This window comes from Nannobrachium achirus (genome assembly GCF_963921795.1).
Source record: "Nannobrachium achirus genome assembly, chromosome: 11".
Taxonomy (NCBI): domain Eukaryota; kingdom Metazoa; phylum Chordata; class Actinopteri; order Myctophiformes; family Myctophidae; genus Nannobrachium; species Nannobrachium achirus.
In genome coordinates, this window is record NC_137820.1 from 20,377,392 (window position 1) to 20,395,555 (window position 18,164).

General features: G+C 44.1%; 1 protein-coding gene across 2 annotated transcripts in view; it reads right to left on the reverse strand.

Annotated features, from left to right (window-relative positions):
• The window catches only part of sema4ba (sema domain, immunoglobulin domain (Ig), transmembrane domain (TM) and short cytoplasmic domain, (semaphorin) 4Ba), a 55,505-nt gene that overhangs the window by 15,031 nt on the left and 22,310 nt on the right, over positions 1–18,164 (reverse strand). For both annotated transcript variants that reach the window (XM_080737668.1, XM_080737669.1), the window contains exons 2-3: positions 16,450–16,870; positions 1,512–1,672 (exon numbers count right to left, since the gene is read on the reverse strand). In XM_080737668.1, the coding sequence (XP_080593794.1) occupies positions 1,512–1,672; positions 16,450–16,567 (279 nt within the window). In that variant the 5' untranslated portion in view covers positions 16,568–16,870. The remainder of the gene's footprint in view (positions 1–1,511; positions 1,673–16,449; positions 16,871–18,164) is intronic.

The following is an 18,164-nucleotide window of genomic DNA, read 5'->3' on the forward strand; positions in this document are numbered from 1 at the left end:
AAGGGTTGGAGTGGAGTCACAGAAGAATAAACCTGCGTGCTGCGCCTTGTCATATTCACATGTATGCATGTGTGTGTATGTGTTTATGCATGTATGTACTGTACTGTATATTGTGGGGTGGAAACCTTGTATCTCCATATTTCAATATTTTCTTTCTGTAAATGAATACCCTATTTTGTCGTACTATGGTGTCATAAAAAAGTTGACAAAATAGACAATGTAAAAGCTTGTCATGATGCAACATTTTGCAAGCTTGTAGATCTGCTATTTTAGTTTTTTTTTCTTTTTTATATTTTTTATCCCACGGTTTTTGCAACCCATTTTTCTCACCCGGTGACTACCTAACCTGTAGTCCTGGTTTCCGCTCTCCCCCTGCCGCGCCAGGGGACATTGGGGAGCACCCGGCTGGCTAGGGGGAGGTAGTATAGAAACCAGGACTACTGCATGTTTTTGTGTGAGGGCCTATGCCCAAGGAGACACGGGGAGAACATGCAAACTCACCACAGAGAGGCCCTATCGCCAACCCCACCTAGGGTGTGGGTGCTGATGACACGGGTGGAGGAACACGCCCCCAGCGCCCACAGCTTCCCCCAGCGGGAATCGAACCCAGGACCTTCTAACTGTGAGGCGAAGTGCTAACCACTGCACCACCGTGCCCCCTGATCTGCTATTTTAGTTACATTTTTAAGTGAACGTAAAAGTGGTTAAGTGTGTCTGTGGGATTTATAAATATTTAACCAAGTATCAACAAGAACCTGTGACTAAATAATAACCACACTTGATTGCATTGGGAACACAGTTTATTTTTTCCATTTCCTGAAAAGTCACAGCTTTGGAAAGAGTTCTGCCAATGCGGAGTCACAAACAGCGCCGGTCACGAGATTCATGTAACTCGAAATGTCACTTTTCCCTCAGACTCCAAGCATTATATAAACCTCCGGTTTGCGCTTTGTCACTGTTTGCCAATAGATGAGTATGTAGAAGACCTGGCCCCATGAAGTGAACGGAGTTGGCACGACTCGCCAATAGAGGGCTCTGGTATGAACTATGCCAGTGGTTCTCAACCTTTTCAGGCCAGGTCATATTTTAACTGGTGACCCCCCACCCTGACGAGCACTAAGAGTGGAGGCATTACATTTTGTATAACATGGTTCTATTGTGAAAATAGCAGATCTACATGCTCACAATGCCTTGCGCGTTGTGAGCATGTAGATCAGCTATTTTCACAACTTCTGCCACTAATATTTGACAATTTGACCAATGTTTAATTTGTGATTTTAGAGATATTAAAACATCCTTAAATTGTAACTTTAGAAATGTGGATACCCTCTATACACTTAAAACTTTATGTTGGTTTGTTTACTGCTGAGAGAGAAAACAATGTTCCACATTAATTTAACCCCCCAAAATAATTTGCCGACCCCCATGGGGGTCCCGACCCACAGGTTGAGAACCACTGAACTATGCAGACATATACAGGACACACACACACTTGAGCATACAGTACTTACGTGTCTTTGTAGCTTGGCTCTGCTGATATCAGTGAGATTGAGAGCAAAGAGGACCTCCCTGGCTCCCACGTACAGCATGTTATCTTCCTTACTGAGGAGGAGGGAGGTGAAGTTGGAGACCCCGTTGACCGAGAAATGCTTGGCTCTTCTTTCCTTTGCATCTGGAGATGATGAGAGAGCAGACAAGAGGAGGAGACTGTTATGTTACTGGAACGGTGCCAAACTCAGGAAATTATGCAAATTACCTTGTGGGTCTGGGTGTTCATAGTATTTGTGGAGCTGTACAGATGTATGGTGTTTAGGGTGGGAGTATGTGTGCACGGACACGCACACACATACACACATGTGTGCGTGCGTGTGTGTGGTCACAAAATGCGACTGTACAGCAGGGACACAGATGTTCTTTGCTAATCAAGACACCAACGCAGTGTGTCATTATCAACCAGGTTCCTTAGGCTTGTTTCTGGTTCCCATGACAACTATACGGACTAGCATTAGATGCGTGCGTGCGTGCGTGCGCGCGCGCGCGCGTGCGTGTGTGTGTGTGTGTGCGTGTGTGTGTGTGTGTCCAGTCAGACGTCTTTCATCACTGTGCTTCCGTTCAGCACAGAGAGAGGGAAGTGGAGGAAGCAAGCCGTCTCTCCCTAAAAGGATGTCTGTCCTCTCAACACACTGACACACTTCAGAGCCTCTCACTGCTTCCTAAAGCCTGCTGTCAAAACATCCAGTCTCACTTCATGATTGCCTAAAAGCTCTGTAGCCCAGAGCAGTGGTTCTCAAAGCGGGGTCCGGGGACCCCCCCCTCCCCATATGGGTTCTTGGGGGGGAGGAGTATTTTAACACAAATCGTATTTATAATATTTTCATATGGGGGGTCCGTGGCCAAATACATATCAATTTGGGTGTCCTAGACATGAAAAAGCCTGGGCTTACATGTGGGCCTTCCATGTGGGCCTAACAAATCAACTAAAAAGTGTAACCCACAAACATCCATAACCTGAACCTTTCCAGTTCTGTATAGTTTTTGGTTTACCTTTCCATAATAGCGTTAAAAAGGTAGAACCTGCATACCAACGATGGTAACCACGTCTTAATTTGAAATAAGTTAAACAACGTTTTGATCCAGCGTGGATCTTCCTCAGGTCAAATTAATTTGACCTGAAGAAGATCCACAAACGTCTATTTGAAATAAGAACGTCTTTGACATCGTGGTTGGTGTGCGCGTTCTACCTTTTTACTGGTCTGTCTACATTTCAATTGTATAAACAATATACCAACCATGAATAAAATAAATCGCATCAGTGCGAAGTGAGTATGAAACACGCCACACGTGCATATCTCCTTGTATGGGCCGTTCTGTCCGTGACATCAGCTGTGTTGATGTCAGTCTCTGCGTACTTTCTATGGCTTTCTATTGGTCTCGTGTGACTTCAGTCTCGTGCTCATACGGACACTCATACATACATGATACATACACACATACTGTACACACAAAGCCAGACGTAGGAGCAGTTAGCACCACTCAAAAAGTGATGATAGCAGATCTACAAGCTCACAACACGGCCATAATCTAAGGAATTTTTGGGCCCGGTGAAGAATAAACTACAGACCACGGTACCAATCTGAGACTGTAATTAGATTCTAGAGGTAATAAGTACAGTGAACAGTACCATACCTGCAGAACCATGTGACCTAACGTAACCTGGCCTCACAGAGGGCATGCAGGAGGTTCAGAGACTTCCTCCCCCTTGGGGAAACAACACACTAATAGCAGCACATCGCCACAGCAACAGGGGGCCTTATTATGGTTAAATCTGTCTGCAAAACCACAAGAGGCTCTTCTCTACATACTGTAGCAACGACCCACTGGGGCCTTTCTCTCTGTCTCTTTGATTAAAGGATGAATCGAGTGCTGCATCATGGCTGTGCTCTTTCGCTTGATTCGTGCACTGATTAATAGCAGATCTACAAGTTCTCGGTGCGACCCGCTGTGAGCTTGAAGAGCTTGTAGAGCTTGTACGTGCCGCTTGTGACACCCGCGCGCAACGAAGTATAACCCAGGCTTTTCTCCTCCTTCAGAGCCCTGGGCAAATTTAACAGTGATTTACACAGACGGAGACAAAGGCCAGAGCTTGAACCAAAACAAAGGCTTTCAGGGGGTTTGTGAGGGGAGGATATCTACACAATTACTCTCAGGAGTCAGATCACCACCGACGTCGTACTCAGCAACCACGGCTGACGCAGAAAAACAATAGGGCTGGTAATTGTGTATCATTAAAGGGATCCACGAGGGCTTGAAACGGTATGAATCTTTCCATTCAGAACTTCAGGCAAACATTAATCATCTCCCCGTTTAGATTTATTTTTTCTGCAACACCGTGTTCCACTCAAAGTCTAGGCTACTGTTAAGTCTTCCATACCACCACAACTACAGCATATATGTATTATATCATGTTTCACCATCATGTTCCCTGTTATTGAAAGATGGAGCATGCCTCAGAAATCCATAATTTATAAAAAACAGAAAAGAAATAAATATGAAAGACAAGTTGCTTCGTATGAAGTGATTTTTTTTCCTTCTTTTTTTCATAATGTCTGAACGGTCAACTACTCCATTCATAAGGAAACTCTTGGCACACAAGCAGACCAGTTTCCTCAGCAAAATACTGTTTGCTTGCCGAATCCACAATTTTACCACATGAACCCTAGTGTCCCTATTTTGGACTTCTCATTCAACAAAACTGCAGCAAACATTCTCTAAAAATAGCTGATCAACAAGCTTGCAGATCGTCATTTTTTTTTGCCTAATGTATATTCAGCAAAGACATTGTGTGTAGAGGGGGGAAAGGAGCGGACCAAATATAGAGTCAATAAAGTACAGTATATAAAGTCGTTAAACAACAATGTGTTGGTGAACCAGGTGCACCTGATTCTTAAAGATAATGGGCGACGACGGCACACTGACTGGTTTAATTCATGTTACTGCACTGTATGTCCAAAACATACCCGCGCTAAATTAAAAGATTAAAAACAACCCATTTGCAACTTGCAGCCTTGCATTGTGCCCAGGTAATGCACTGTTTAACTAGCAAAATTGGTCTTGGACACACCCTAAATGCACTTGCGCCATGCCGTTTAAATAGGGCCCCATGTGTATCAGAGGAGACATGTGGTTGTCTGCACCCTTCACAGACCAAACAGTTGGGTTGGCAGCAGTGACTGAGACTATAAACAGGGTGGGCACAATAAAAATGGACAATGACTAATTTGGAGAGAAAAAAAAAGAAAAAACATTTTCATTATGTTTGTTAGGAGAATCAGTATAGTATAGTATAACACAAGCCAACAGATTGTTTATATTGATCGAGAACTCTTCTCTCAATATATTGGATACCTGTGCGACTGCTACGACATACACATACTGTACGGCACAGAATTACACATTAGGATAGTAGAAAATAAAGACCCATGGAAAACATATATCTATATATATCTATATATCCCTCTCTCTCTCTCTCTCTCTCTCTCTCTCTCTCTCTCTCTCTCTCTCTCTCTCTCTCTCTCTCTCTCTCTCTCTCTCTCTCTCTCTCTCTCTATATATATATATATATATATATATATATATATATATATATAATATCTGTTCTCAGTAGATAATCTTATTCTGTGATTTCTTTATTTGAGTTTATGTCACAGATATAGATGGCAACAGGATTTTCTTTTTAATTGTTGACCTCCATTTCAACCAGATTGTTCCCAAATAGGCAATTCAGCCATGAATGAGCAAAAAGACATAATGAGACATTCATATTCCAGGGACCACAAATGACAAAACAAGGATGGGGTAACGGCTGCATGTCACCCACTGTACAGACAGTTACCCTCAGGTCACCATTACCAGGATGTGTGTGTATCCCATTTGAACCCCCTCCACACACACACACACACACCACATTCTCTCAAAGAAACCATGCTATTGTCGTTTCGACCATCTGACGTTGATTCCTCGGGGCTATCCCATGACAACGCAGCCCCAGAAAATGCTGTGGCGTACAGCTGGACGAGGTAAAACCGACAGGCTTGTTCAGAGACAGCACTTAAGAGAGTGTTAGAGTGGGTAGTGTCTGCTGGAGCCATACAGTAGGGGGTGTCAGTGGGAGGGCAGCCAAGTGGGCAGCAGTGATAAACCAGAGAGATGCAACATATCATAGCTGGTTTATCCTCGCCGTGTCTGGGCCCCCGCCTCCTCTTGAGGGATGTGCGCACAGTACTGCATGTGCACAAGTGTTCAATTGTGCTGGCTACGGCACTTTGGAGGCAGTTTGTCACTCACAGTCTCACTGGGAAACTCTTATTATTGACAAAGTCAATGACAAACAAAGAGAGGCAAGTCATTTGAGTATATCGTCGTTGTCGGGTGGAAACCTTGTATGTCCAAAACCGTTCATTTTGTATTTATCATTTTAAAAATGAACTAAACTAGTGAAAACGGCCGATCTACAAGCACACAACGCCTCGCACCGCAAGGCGTTGTGTGCTTGTAGATCTGCTGTTTTCACTACTTTCGTGCGACGGCCTTGTATGATGAAGCAGGGCTTTAAAACATACAAATTTGAAACTTGGAGATATGAGGTTTCTGCCCGACAGTGACGATATACTGTAGTGACACCATTCTAGAGACTGATCACAAGGCTGACAGAATGTCCGAAAAACCCTCTCTGTCAAAAGTTTGTTGGTGGTCTCCCACCCCTAGAAGCAAAAATTGCCACCATATTCCCTTTGTCAGCCTTCTGGTTGGTCCCTGACTGACCAACCAGCAGGCTCTATCTGCCTTGTCCCGCCCTGGTTCCGCCTTTTTGATGTTGAATTTGCTAAAACATAATTTTTGGAGAAATAAAAACATTTAAGAACATTCTGAGTCACTATACTGCCACTGAGCAGCTCCATTTGACTGAAACCAAGTTTGAAATTAGAATTGAACGCACAGAATAACAATACGAAGCAACTGAATTTGAATGGTAGTGGATGGAGTGTCCCACCGAATGTCCCACCAAGACACTGCAACCAATGGGTGTGAAGAGGGACGGGACAATGGGTGGGACTTGACAAAGGGTGAATTATTAACACGGTTGATGTTTTGACACAAAATAAGAAATACTGCTGAGATAGCACTGGGTAGTTATTGCCTTTAACAAGTGTAAAGTGTCACCTGGGTCCAAACGCAAACACAACAGTGTGACTATCAGCTACACAGCTTCAAACACCTCCAGTACTTCACCCAGACAAGTACTGAGTACAGTGCTATTTAAACCTGCTGGATGATGCCAGAAAAGCTCCTCTTGACTATCTTGCCAATTGCACCTCTCCAGTGTCTGTGTGCCGCTCACGCGCAGACGCGCGCGTGTGTGTGTATGTGTATCCACGCAGGCACGCGCACGTGCCAGGGCTCTCATGGTATCGAGGTTCCCAGGCCTGTGATCCCACATCCTGCAGTGATATAGAGAGAGCAGCTTTTGTGTGGCTCGGAGTATTCCCTCAGCGACTCCACAGTTCCACGGTCACATGAAGCGAGTCGACAGAGCTCACAGTGGTCTCTTCGACCTCTTCGCAGCTGTGAGCAATATAAGATCATTACCATCATTATGCAATTAAATGTCATTTCTGCAAATGACACTGCTAAATGGATTGTAATACTCCACCCCTTCCTAGACTCTGCTTTAAGGGAACCCTCGCGCTCTGTCGCAGTGGAGCTCCCGATGGGTTTGAGTCCAAAAAAGTACAGTTAATTAAAAGCATGGAGCATCCCCCCTGAAAGGCAAATTAGTGCAATCTGTCCCTCCTTGTGGAACATCTAAGTGCCTAATTTCATGAGGCAACTACAACAGAATGATTCAATCAGTCCTCAGGAGGCGGCAGTTTGTATCGGCTCTGACAGCCTGTGAACACTGCACATCTCATTAAAAGACACGCGTTCTTGCTTACTTAAATTATGCAGAACTACCATACAACAAAAAAGAGTCAGAACATTTATAAATAAATCTAATTATCTCTTATGCACCTCACCGAGCGGCAAATTGCCAGTGTCCTGTTTAGCAAACTCCTCTTACAACAGGGCCAGATTCAGTTCATTCATATTAGAGAGGTCGTTGTTCCCCCAAAACAGTCGACTAAAACTATGACGAAAAATGTTTGTCGACTGCATTTTTTACACTGACGAAAACTAAATAAAAACGAAATAAAAAGTAATCTGTGATGACTAAAACTAAGACTAAATATATTGACAATTTCGTCAACAAAATAAAAACTAGACTAAAACGTTAGGGAGGGACTAGTGGAGAAGAGAGTAATTTTATATTTGGTTGCTCTCAGGTTTTGCGTGCTGAAAATAGCAGATCTACAAGCTCACAACGCGTTGTGCTGCGACGCGTTGTGAGCTTGTAGATTGGCTATTTTCAGCACGCAACCAAGTCATTACGATGCCATCAAGGCCTGTCAAAATGTATTTCAGTTGACTAAATCAACTGTAGATTTAGTCAACTAAAATCGTATGATATTTAGTCGACTAAAATTAGACGAAAACTAATACTTTTCAGGTGACTAAATTATGACTAAAACTAAAAATACATTTTATTCAAAAGACTATGACTAAAACTAAATCAAAATTTGCTGTCAAAACAACACTGCAAGGCACGCAGGGGAACAAAGAGTATTGCGTGACATCATCAGCAATAAATGACAGCTCCTCAATGCGGCAATAAGCCAACGCTGTCTGTCTAGTGCCGCAAAAGATTAGTGCCTGTCATGCTCCGCCAGTAGGTGACCTGGAAAAAAACACCCGTCTCTCTTTGAGAGTGCGAGGGCATTCTATAGAAATCTGATGGGACGTCTTTAAGAGATATGTCTCATGCCCCATTTCCAGTCCTCTGTCCATAAACATGACCTAGATTCCCATCTGAAAAGGGACACGAGAGAAGATTCAAGACAGTAACTATGCTTTCAAAAAGAGACGCGTTAACCGTTTTACATTTTCAGAAATGTTAAAGTATTACTTATTTTGGTGAGCAAACTTTTATTTTAACCCATGGTTAGAGAATATAAGAACAATGGGCCTGATTCATCAATCTGGTCGTAAATATAGTGTAAATAAAGTGACTAAATCTGGATTATATTTCTGTCTTAACTTCAAAATCCCTTCAAAATCCCAGAATCTGACCATAACTTGGGAATTGTCCTAAATGCCGGTAAGATCAAAATATGGGTGTAATTTGGCAGTAAAGTGCTTGATGAATCGGGCCCAATGTAACTAAGCATAATAAAATGTACAATGATAAGCCCAAAATATGGAGACCAGGGTTAAAGTGCAAAGAGATAAAATGTTGTGGTGTAGCTGGGATTTGACAAAGCCTATACGTTATGTGAGGTTCGTTATGTCAGTAGGTCTAGTTTGGCTATACTGTACAATTGATCAAGGTGATCTACTGTCACTACTGTCAGCTCTAAAGGGCAATTTATAGTTACGTATGATTGATTTTGTGTACGTTTTGGGTGAGGAACTACGTACGGTAACTCCGTCGCCATGCATAGTAGACATGCACGTTATTTATGTGCCGACCCCCTCTCCGCTCCAATTCTGCTCCCGTTTGCGTCCGCGCGTCACATGAAGGTGGTTCTCACACGTGTAAAAACCGAAGCATTTAGCCAAAATATGTAGAACCACAGATTTTTGACCCGCCGTGATGTTTGGTACAGTATAAATACGTGGTAACAGTCTGGACTGGATCTGCTGTCTGTCGGCAACATTATCGTGGTAAATGCAACTCCGCGAGGGTACAAATTTAACCACATGGATGCGGACCCGGAGTAGGCTAATTATAACAAAACACACGTACACACCCGCTCATATATTGAACATAATTCCCAAGTAATAAATGAGCCGCATCATCATCTCTTCTTGTGACTTGTGTGCCTCGCTGTCTGTGCTCAGCTGATGACTGTTGATGCGTGATGAGTGAGGAGTCGAGGCGTCCTCTTCAAGTGGTTGTGTAACGACCTTTTTTCCGTTTCTTGATAAAATATATTTATTATTGGGACACACAGTTTGAGAACCGCTGTTAGAGCAGAGTTAAAGTAATTTTCATCACTACTGCGCCTATGTTTTATAACGGTGGTCGTGGGTACTTCTTGCTACGGATATACATGTTGTACGTTCAGTCCGTCCAGTTGGGTGCTGTCCGTAAGCGTCCGTATACGGATCTAAATCATCCGGAGTACGGAGGCTTGGGAGACAGACCGGATCAACCGGACGGAATTTGTCTCACCCTCCGTTGCTTATGTATTCCTGCGGTTCTTATGTACTACTATGCATGGTACTTAAGCAGATGATGGGTCTTGGTTGTTTTACTGTGCTCCTCTCAGCTTTACAGATCAACTTAGGCTCTCTTGAGGCTTTCTTCTCCGTTTATTGGTCACAAATGCTATTAGCTGGCATGCTTGCACATAATGAGGAATGTGTCTTCTTGTGAATTAGTGCACAACACTGAAGCAACAATATAGAAACATGAATACTAGCATAGCAAAAATGTTACTGTGTGAGGTGTCACACCTGTACATATGTACAGTATATAATGTATGTATGTATGTATGTATGTATGTATGTATGTATGTATGTATGCAATTAATCAAAACACTGTATCGTACAGTATCATCATGAAGTCTAAACACAAGGCCATGCGCTTCATATATTAGATCTCTAACTCCAGTGTCTGACCTGTGATGCAATTTGGTGGTCAAAGGTCAAGGCCAAGAAGGTTACAGTATGTGTACACAGTATAATTATGCAAAACTCTTGGTTGCCCTTGTTGAAGAATATTCAAGGTCTGGAGAGGTGAAGACAAAGTTGGAAAACTTTAAATTCTCCATTTAAATATCGGATATACTAAGGCTGATTGACTGTCCATGTCAAACACTGTACTTCTTCAAACAAAGACTCAGATGTTACAATATGGCTCTGGAAGGTAGTGATCAATGACCCTCTGTTGAGAAACCACAGATATTCTGAAGGAAGCCTGACCGGGTCAGTGTCACAAAGCTCCAGCGACTGTCACATTGTCCGGCAGCCGCAGAACGGGGACAAGGCCGTGCTAGAGTGCTAACGAAATTAGCCTGAGTCATTTTGCCCTGGTTATGCGAAGCTCCTGAATGTATATTAGTGCAAGGCAACTCAACCTGGGAAGCACAGGGACAGAGAGGCATCTGGATTGCATTAAGATAACAGGCCAGGAGGGGTGATTCACCAGGAGATTCATTAGGCAAGCTGTGAGCCCGCTGTTTGTATTGGTAAGTGCTGAGGCTTTCTCTTGTTAGCAGGATATTGTCTCCACCGGCAGCCTGATGCAAGCACCATGGTGATGCCGAGAATGCCCTCAATTCTAAGTTCAACTTCGAAAAACAGACATTGGGAGGTTAGTGCCACAAGATTAGGAGCAAAGATGGGCATATATTTTGTTGGGGAAACTGACGAAAGCTTACCATAAAGCTTACCAAGGAAACGTCTATTGGGAGAAGGAATGACATTAAATTTAAGGAAAGCGGTAGTTTCCAAGAGCTGTATGAGCCCAGAAGTTTATAGACAAGTGTGCACCTCAGCTATACCGGATTCCACTTCCACGAGCGAGAGGAATTTTGCTCTGCCATCAAGTCCTCTCGGGCCGGGGAGTCACATGGAGCCGACCCACGGTTCAACCGCAATATGGAGGACAATAATGCAAACCAGCCGTCTGCCTCCCCAGGACCTCGGCGTGACCCTCTCTCCTCCTGTGCGAACAGGTCGGGAGCAGCAGCCACATGCCATGACCTCATGTACACTTAGTCCCCATGGGCCGAGCACTGCACAGGACGTCTACTTGACTGGCGTGGCTTCATGCTGCGTGCTTACTTAGCAGCCGAACGACACCAAGGATGTCCCCGCGATACCTTGGAAACGAGTGTGAGAGCCCATGAGAGTGTTTTTACTGGGTCTGTTGAGCGTGATTTATAGTTGATTCTCTGTTGGACTGGAGACGGTGGGTCTAGTGAACACTGTGCCACATCACAGCAGTGGTCTGTCTGTCCTGTCATGAGCCTTAGACGAGAGACAGCGACAGACACAGAGACAGGTAGATATGATGGCATCACACACATCATCATCATCATCGTCTCACATAACTTTCAACCTGGCGTACCTATTTTGGTCCTATTATAGGTGGAAAAACTTTACAAACCATATTTTTCCTCAGTATAACATAACTATGATACATCATCATTGCGCAGTGTCACAACTTTCGGAGGGCACTTTTCATACTGCCTAATACTCATGCATGCAACAACCGCGGCCAGAGAGATCTCCCACTGCCGTACAGTCCACGCAGGATGAAAAGCATATACCGGTAGCTCTTTTGTTAAGCGTTAAACAAACGCTGTCTCACTTAGTGTCACTGTCATTCTCCATTACTAGAGAGTGACTGATGCAAGTAGCCTGCACTCACTCGCTCAGATTAATAACGCTGTACGTGTGGAGCGGCTGCAGGGATGGCTCCTAAACCAAATTATAGCATGACTGACCACATTCATAATGTTTAACAAGGGGATAAACGGACGGGCCAGGACTCAGGAGAGACGACGTAAAACGCTTATACTGTAGTAGGAGGCGCCTTTAAAATAGCAACGTAACGCACTAAGCCAGCCGGCATGGTCCACATTAAAACCAGGAACAAAGCGCAGGACAGAAAAGCAGATGTAGGCTCTCTTCCCCCGAACCCATGATCCATCCTGATAGGCGCATAATGAGAACCAGACGAGCGTTCACACCATAACACACACAAATCCCCATTCATTATTCATGGCAGATTACCCTCTTCATTAAGGCGAGGCCGGGACCGAGGGACCGAGAGGCAGAGAAAGAGGCGGGGAGGGGAAAACTGTCCAGGAAAATGTTGCCGCCGCTGGGGACAAGGGAAACGACTGGCCTGCCCACTCCACTGACATTAAAGGCACGCAGCGCATCGAGCTAACAGACATCCAGAGAAGACACAGAGAGCCTGAGGCGAGAGGGGCGGTGTGGGGGGGGGGGCGGGTAGTTTTCTACGGCATAAAGTTCAGGTCTCTGAGTCCCACAGCGCTGATACAGTAAACACAATGTGACAAAGCCCTTCTGCGGGGGGGCTGGAGAATGCCAGTGTAGCAGAACGGACGCTACCATCCCACGGCAACTCCTGTCACCACGGAAACAAGCCAACGTCCCCACGGTGCACCGAAAAAATCCAGAGCATTAGTTTAACTCTGAAAGTGTACGAATTTGACCTGTAAGGGAATTCTGCTGCGTAGTAAAAGCTGGTTTCTGTGGCACATTACTGCTTCCTTTACCAGTCGATTAATTCAGGTCTTCGTGACACAGGCCCTGCGGGCCTGCTGGGGTCATCTGTACCCTTAGTCGATCACCTGAGTCACACAGCTCTCTTGTCAGATTGAATGCCTCATCAGACAGCTAGTCAACTGGATATGACTGTAACCATGATATTGATAAGCTGGTACTTCCTCTGAAACCAAGCGCTCAGGCGTTCTACGCCTGACAGAGCGTAACTACTTCTGTAAAGTCAATCATTTCCCCAACGTTAACGTGCATGGAAAAAGACAAGAGCACATCAGCGTGGCGAAAGTTACAGCAAATTATAATGGCTCTATATGAAGCAAGGTTGACCCATTTAGAACGGGTACACATTATTGTGTATCATTATTTTATGCTTTAACTATTGAAAAATAGCAGATATACAAGCTCACAGCGAGCTTGTAGATCTGCTATTTTTGAAAAATCGTGAAAATTACAATTTTGACCCGATTCTTTAAGTGACTTTTGAATCCTTCTAAGATTTTTTTGAAAAACCTATGTTTCTATGTCTGTTCTTGAGAGACTACTATGTCAGTGGTTCTCAAACCTTTTCATGTGAAGAACCCCCAAAATGTATTTGGCCACGGATCCGCATCTCAAAATATCTAGTTCCAGGGTCCACCCAGAAGCAAAATTTGAGTTACAAACGTTCGCTTTGAAAATACATACCGGTATATTCAAATATTTGCACACATTTTTTTTTTCAAAAATAGCAGATCTACAAGCACGCAGCGCGGCACTCGGTGCCACGCTGTGAGCTTGTATATCAGCTATTTTTCACTGGTTAAAGCAATCAATAATTCTAGGCCTAAATGGGTTCAAATGAGGTTAACCGGTTCTTAAAACCATACAAAAATAGACTAGAGGAGGAAAAAGCAGGTTATTTTCATTCTACATAAAGTCATCTGGGCTCGTCACATATGCATCTGACATGTTTTATCGCCGCGCTCAACACCGGCAAACGCGCCTCGAAAGCAAATCTTCCCGTCAGAATGGGGAGGAGTGTGAACTGTGAACGTGAAGGGTCTTTTTCAGTGAGTGATTGATGGTGTGTGCTGTTGTGGAACGCTCCAGCGGGGCCAAGCTGTGAGCTTTGTAGAGGCTGGCAGGTGAGAGAGATTACCTGTTGGTATAAAGATCCTCTGTGAGGGAGAGGCTGCAGGCTCAGACATGCAACATGACTGACCCATTTGAATGGATGCATGCTCGCCCGGCCCCAAGGAGCACTGCTTGGCTGCCTTATCCCAATCTAGATAGATAGGACTAGCATTGCTCTGATTGAGGCCCCCTTCCCCGTATACTAAGGCCATAATGATGCCCAAATGTGAGTCACAGTTCAATCACTGCAAGCCTGCATTGGCATAATAATCCATCATTATGCTTTGTTTTCTGCAACTCGACCTGCGGTGCCGTGGGTTCGTCAGCAAACACAAGAACTGATGGGGCACATAGATTGAGCATGCTGGAGGAAAAAAATAATTAAACCCAACCCCTCTTCTTTAAGGCCTTGTTGTCGCATGTGATTAATTGTATGGCAAATTAAAAAATCAATACTTGACACTAATGCCGTGCACAGCAATCCATTGCATTTGTCTTCTGTTTGTAAACTATCAGCGAATCTAACTGGAGTGTAAAAGATCACATGCACACTGCACAGCAATTCAATCCCACAAGAAGGCTTTAAATTAACAATAAAGATATCTAAGTAAAAACATTTGAAAAAAAGGGAGAAATTGAATCTCATCATCATTCATCTGGGTTACTCTGCATTCCAAGGCTTAAGTTAGTATCGAGAGAACATGTCCCCATAACTCACCTACGAATAGATATAACACAGATTGTAAAGGAGCAATTCCTCCCAGCGCCGGTGACGTCTGTGTCACATTGTCCTGAGTAAGGCACAGCACAATGCCTCTGTTCATTTAGTGATTAGGGTTGACCTGTGAGTACTTGACGGAGCCAGCCCAATGGAAACGCCATTCATAGTATGGATTTAGTTGGATTTCTTACCATTATAGTCTAGACGCACAGTCTAAACAAAAAACTCTTTCTAGCTATTTCGGAATGTTTCACCTTTTAGAATGGACACCTTCGGAAACGTTTGAGTTCATGAATGAGAACACCAATGCTTAGAGTTACATAATTAGATCTGTACTACAGTACAGGCAGGACCTCAAGATAGAAGATTAGAGCATCCTGGTGTATCTGGTTGGATAGGCAAATGCATATAATCGCTGTTGGACAGAAACTCCAAATGTCATCTTTTTATGTAAAAAAACATTAACGGCCTATTTTATACTTGGTCGTATGACAGTGCCACACAAAATAAGGAAAATAGCTGACAATCTACAAGCTCACACGTTTCTAGATCTGGCTAATTTCTTTTTGGCTAACCAAGTTATAAGTACTTAAGTACTTAGGAATAACAATTCCATTGCATTCATTGGAACACAGGATCTTTTTACCATACTGAAAAGTAAAGTTTTCCAATGACAGCGATGACATGAACACATTAAAAACGGTTGCGTTTTAAATGCAACAGCTAGGGTTCATCATCAGTGTGCAGTTACCGGTATGTGAACGCTGCACTGTCTGCAACCTCTGTGTCTCCTCAGTGAGACTTCACAGAGCCATGCAGGGCCCAGAAAAGAACAGCCCTGGCTCTTGTTTATGTGTTTGTCAACACTTCACCACACCCTGCTGTCCATGTCAAGCATCTCACAAAGCCCCGGACCGGCACGCACGCAGCCCCGGGCACCTCCTTAGCTCTCATCACCCTGGCCGAGCTGGGGCCACCTCAAAGCCACACTTTATTTATAGATGAATAACAATTATATGAGCGTGCGTGCGTACTCCCTTACGCTCCAGTAAACGAATGATGCGCAGACGTACTGCCAGTGCCGGTCAGTGGAGCGGACACAATGTCAGGGTAAACACGGAGGCCTCTCGCTCGTTCCTTCTCCAACATCCAAGGAATGCTGGGTTTCTCCTGATGAGCTGTACCCTGAGGATCAAATACTACTAGTCTGGCAGCGTCGCTAGACGATCAGAGATCTCCGCCTACTGTGTGGTGACATCTCAACTCAATGTATGGGCTAAAACCATTCAGAAAACATAAAAGCATTGCAGAAACAATCATTCATAGGGTGGTCATTCATCGTCAGCGGCTGTTCTCACCACTGTTCTAGTCCAGTGGTTCTCAACCTCTTCAGGCCGCGACCCCCAAATTAATCATAATTTTAACTGGGGACCCCCTCACCCTGACAAGCAAGAGTTGAGGCATAACATTTTTTATAACACAGTTCTATTGTGAAAATAGCAGATCTACATGAGAGCATGTAGATCTACATGAGAGTCACTTTAGAAATGTGAAGATACCCTCTATACCCTTAAACTCTATGTTGGTTTGTTTACTGTTGTGAGAGAAAACAATGTTGCACATTAAGCTAATCATCTGGGGACCCTCCAAAATAATTGAGAACCACTGCTGTAGAGGAGAACCTGATGAAAACTTACTGTAGGAGAAACTGAGGCGCGGAGTGACGTCGTCTTCGGCGACCGCTGCGTGAACGAAGCCGACCAGCAGCATGCTGACGGCTGGGAGACAGAGCCGGGCCATGCTCACTGTCCTCATGTCTCCTTGGTTCCGCCTGCCAACGCGCAGTGTTTGCCTTTCAGGGTTTTGGGGAGTTCATGAAGAGCGCCTTTCTCCTGCCCCGTGTTTGTTTTCTCTAGGTCTTTTCCTGTAGCTCCGGTGCTCCCTGAATGGGAGACCTGTGCACTGTTGTTGTGAAAGCCAAGCTGAGGCACTCCTCCAGGGCTGCAGACGACACTGGGCTCGGAATGGTGACCTGTGACCTCAGAATGAGCCTCCCTGGACTGACGGCCTCCGCAAATATTCCTCCATATGCACACGCTGAGGGCTCTCAGCTTGGACCTGCAAGGACACAGAATAGAACATTCATTCAGATCAGTATATAGCAGTGCTTCTCAACCTTTTTTCTGCATGGGCACACTTTTCATGTCCCGAGAATCCATGGGCACACCAACATAATACGGGGGTGTAAATATCGTCACTGTCGGGAAGAAACCTTGAATCTCCAAGTTTCAAATTTGTACGTTTCTTCGCAAAGTAAAGACCTGCTTCATCATACAAGGCTGTCGCACAACAGTAGTGAAAACAGCAGATCTACAAGCACACAACGCCTCGCACCGCGAGGCGTTGTGTGCTTGTAGATCGGCTGTTTTCACTAGTTTAAATCATTTTTAAAATGATAAATACAATACTGGCTTTCAAGTAGTTTCAAGGGGCACACTTGACCCTTCTCAGGGGCACACCAAAGGTCCCCAGGCACAGTGGTTGAGAAACACTGGTATATAGTATATACAGTATAAGAAAGCTTTCACAATTCCTCTATGTACTGTACAGTATGCTGGAAAAGTACTTTGTAAGAAACATTCAGTTACAATACTACAACTGCATATGTGCTGCTACTGTTCAAGCACTACACAGTCAGTTGGCCGATTGGTAGCAGTTTAAATGAGCTCACGACTCACGAAAAAATAGTCTAGACTCTTATCTTGACAAAAACAAATAATCCTCTAGCCCCATAATGATCACAACGTATTATATTTGAAAGCTTGAGTAAAGAAATGCCATGGGACGATACACCCCAAAGCTGATTTCTTTGTCTGTGGGTCTCCAGCTGACCTTTTGTTTTCACTAAACATTACTATCATTCCAGAGGTTGCATGGGGTTGTTTTCACTTTCTGTTAAGGGGAATAAACCGGCAATATCATTGTAGTAATCATTAACGATATTGTAACCGGAATAAACTTTGTCTATGCACAATACGACACAGTAAAATCCTCAGTGTTGATTTATCCATTTGTAACTCGCACAATGTAACCAAATGGACCCTTATGGTTCCATTTGGCTACATGACGTGTGCACTCTCAGAGTTAAATTAACACTGAGGATTGTGTACACACAGGTACACAGAAGAAAACAGTCGATTGCTTGGAAATAATATGCCTGCAATTAAAGGCTCATGTTTACAGGAATTGTCAGAGCTGTTGTCCAATTTCGACACTGAAACTGGCTGACATGGAGCTCACAAGCAACAAAAACAAATGTACCTCTTAACACAAGTTGGCAGCTTTGTTTGATTTCCGACAGCCAAGAAATGTGTGTGTAATTACAATTGATCACATTATAAGATGTTTTGGT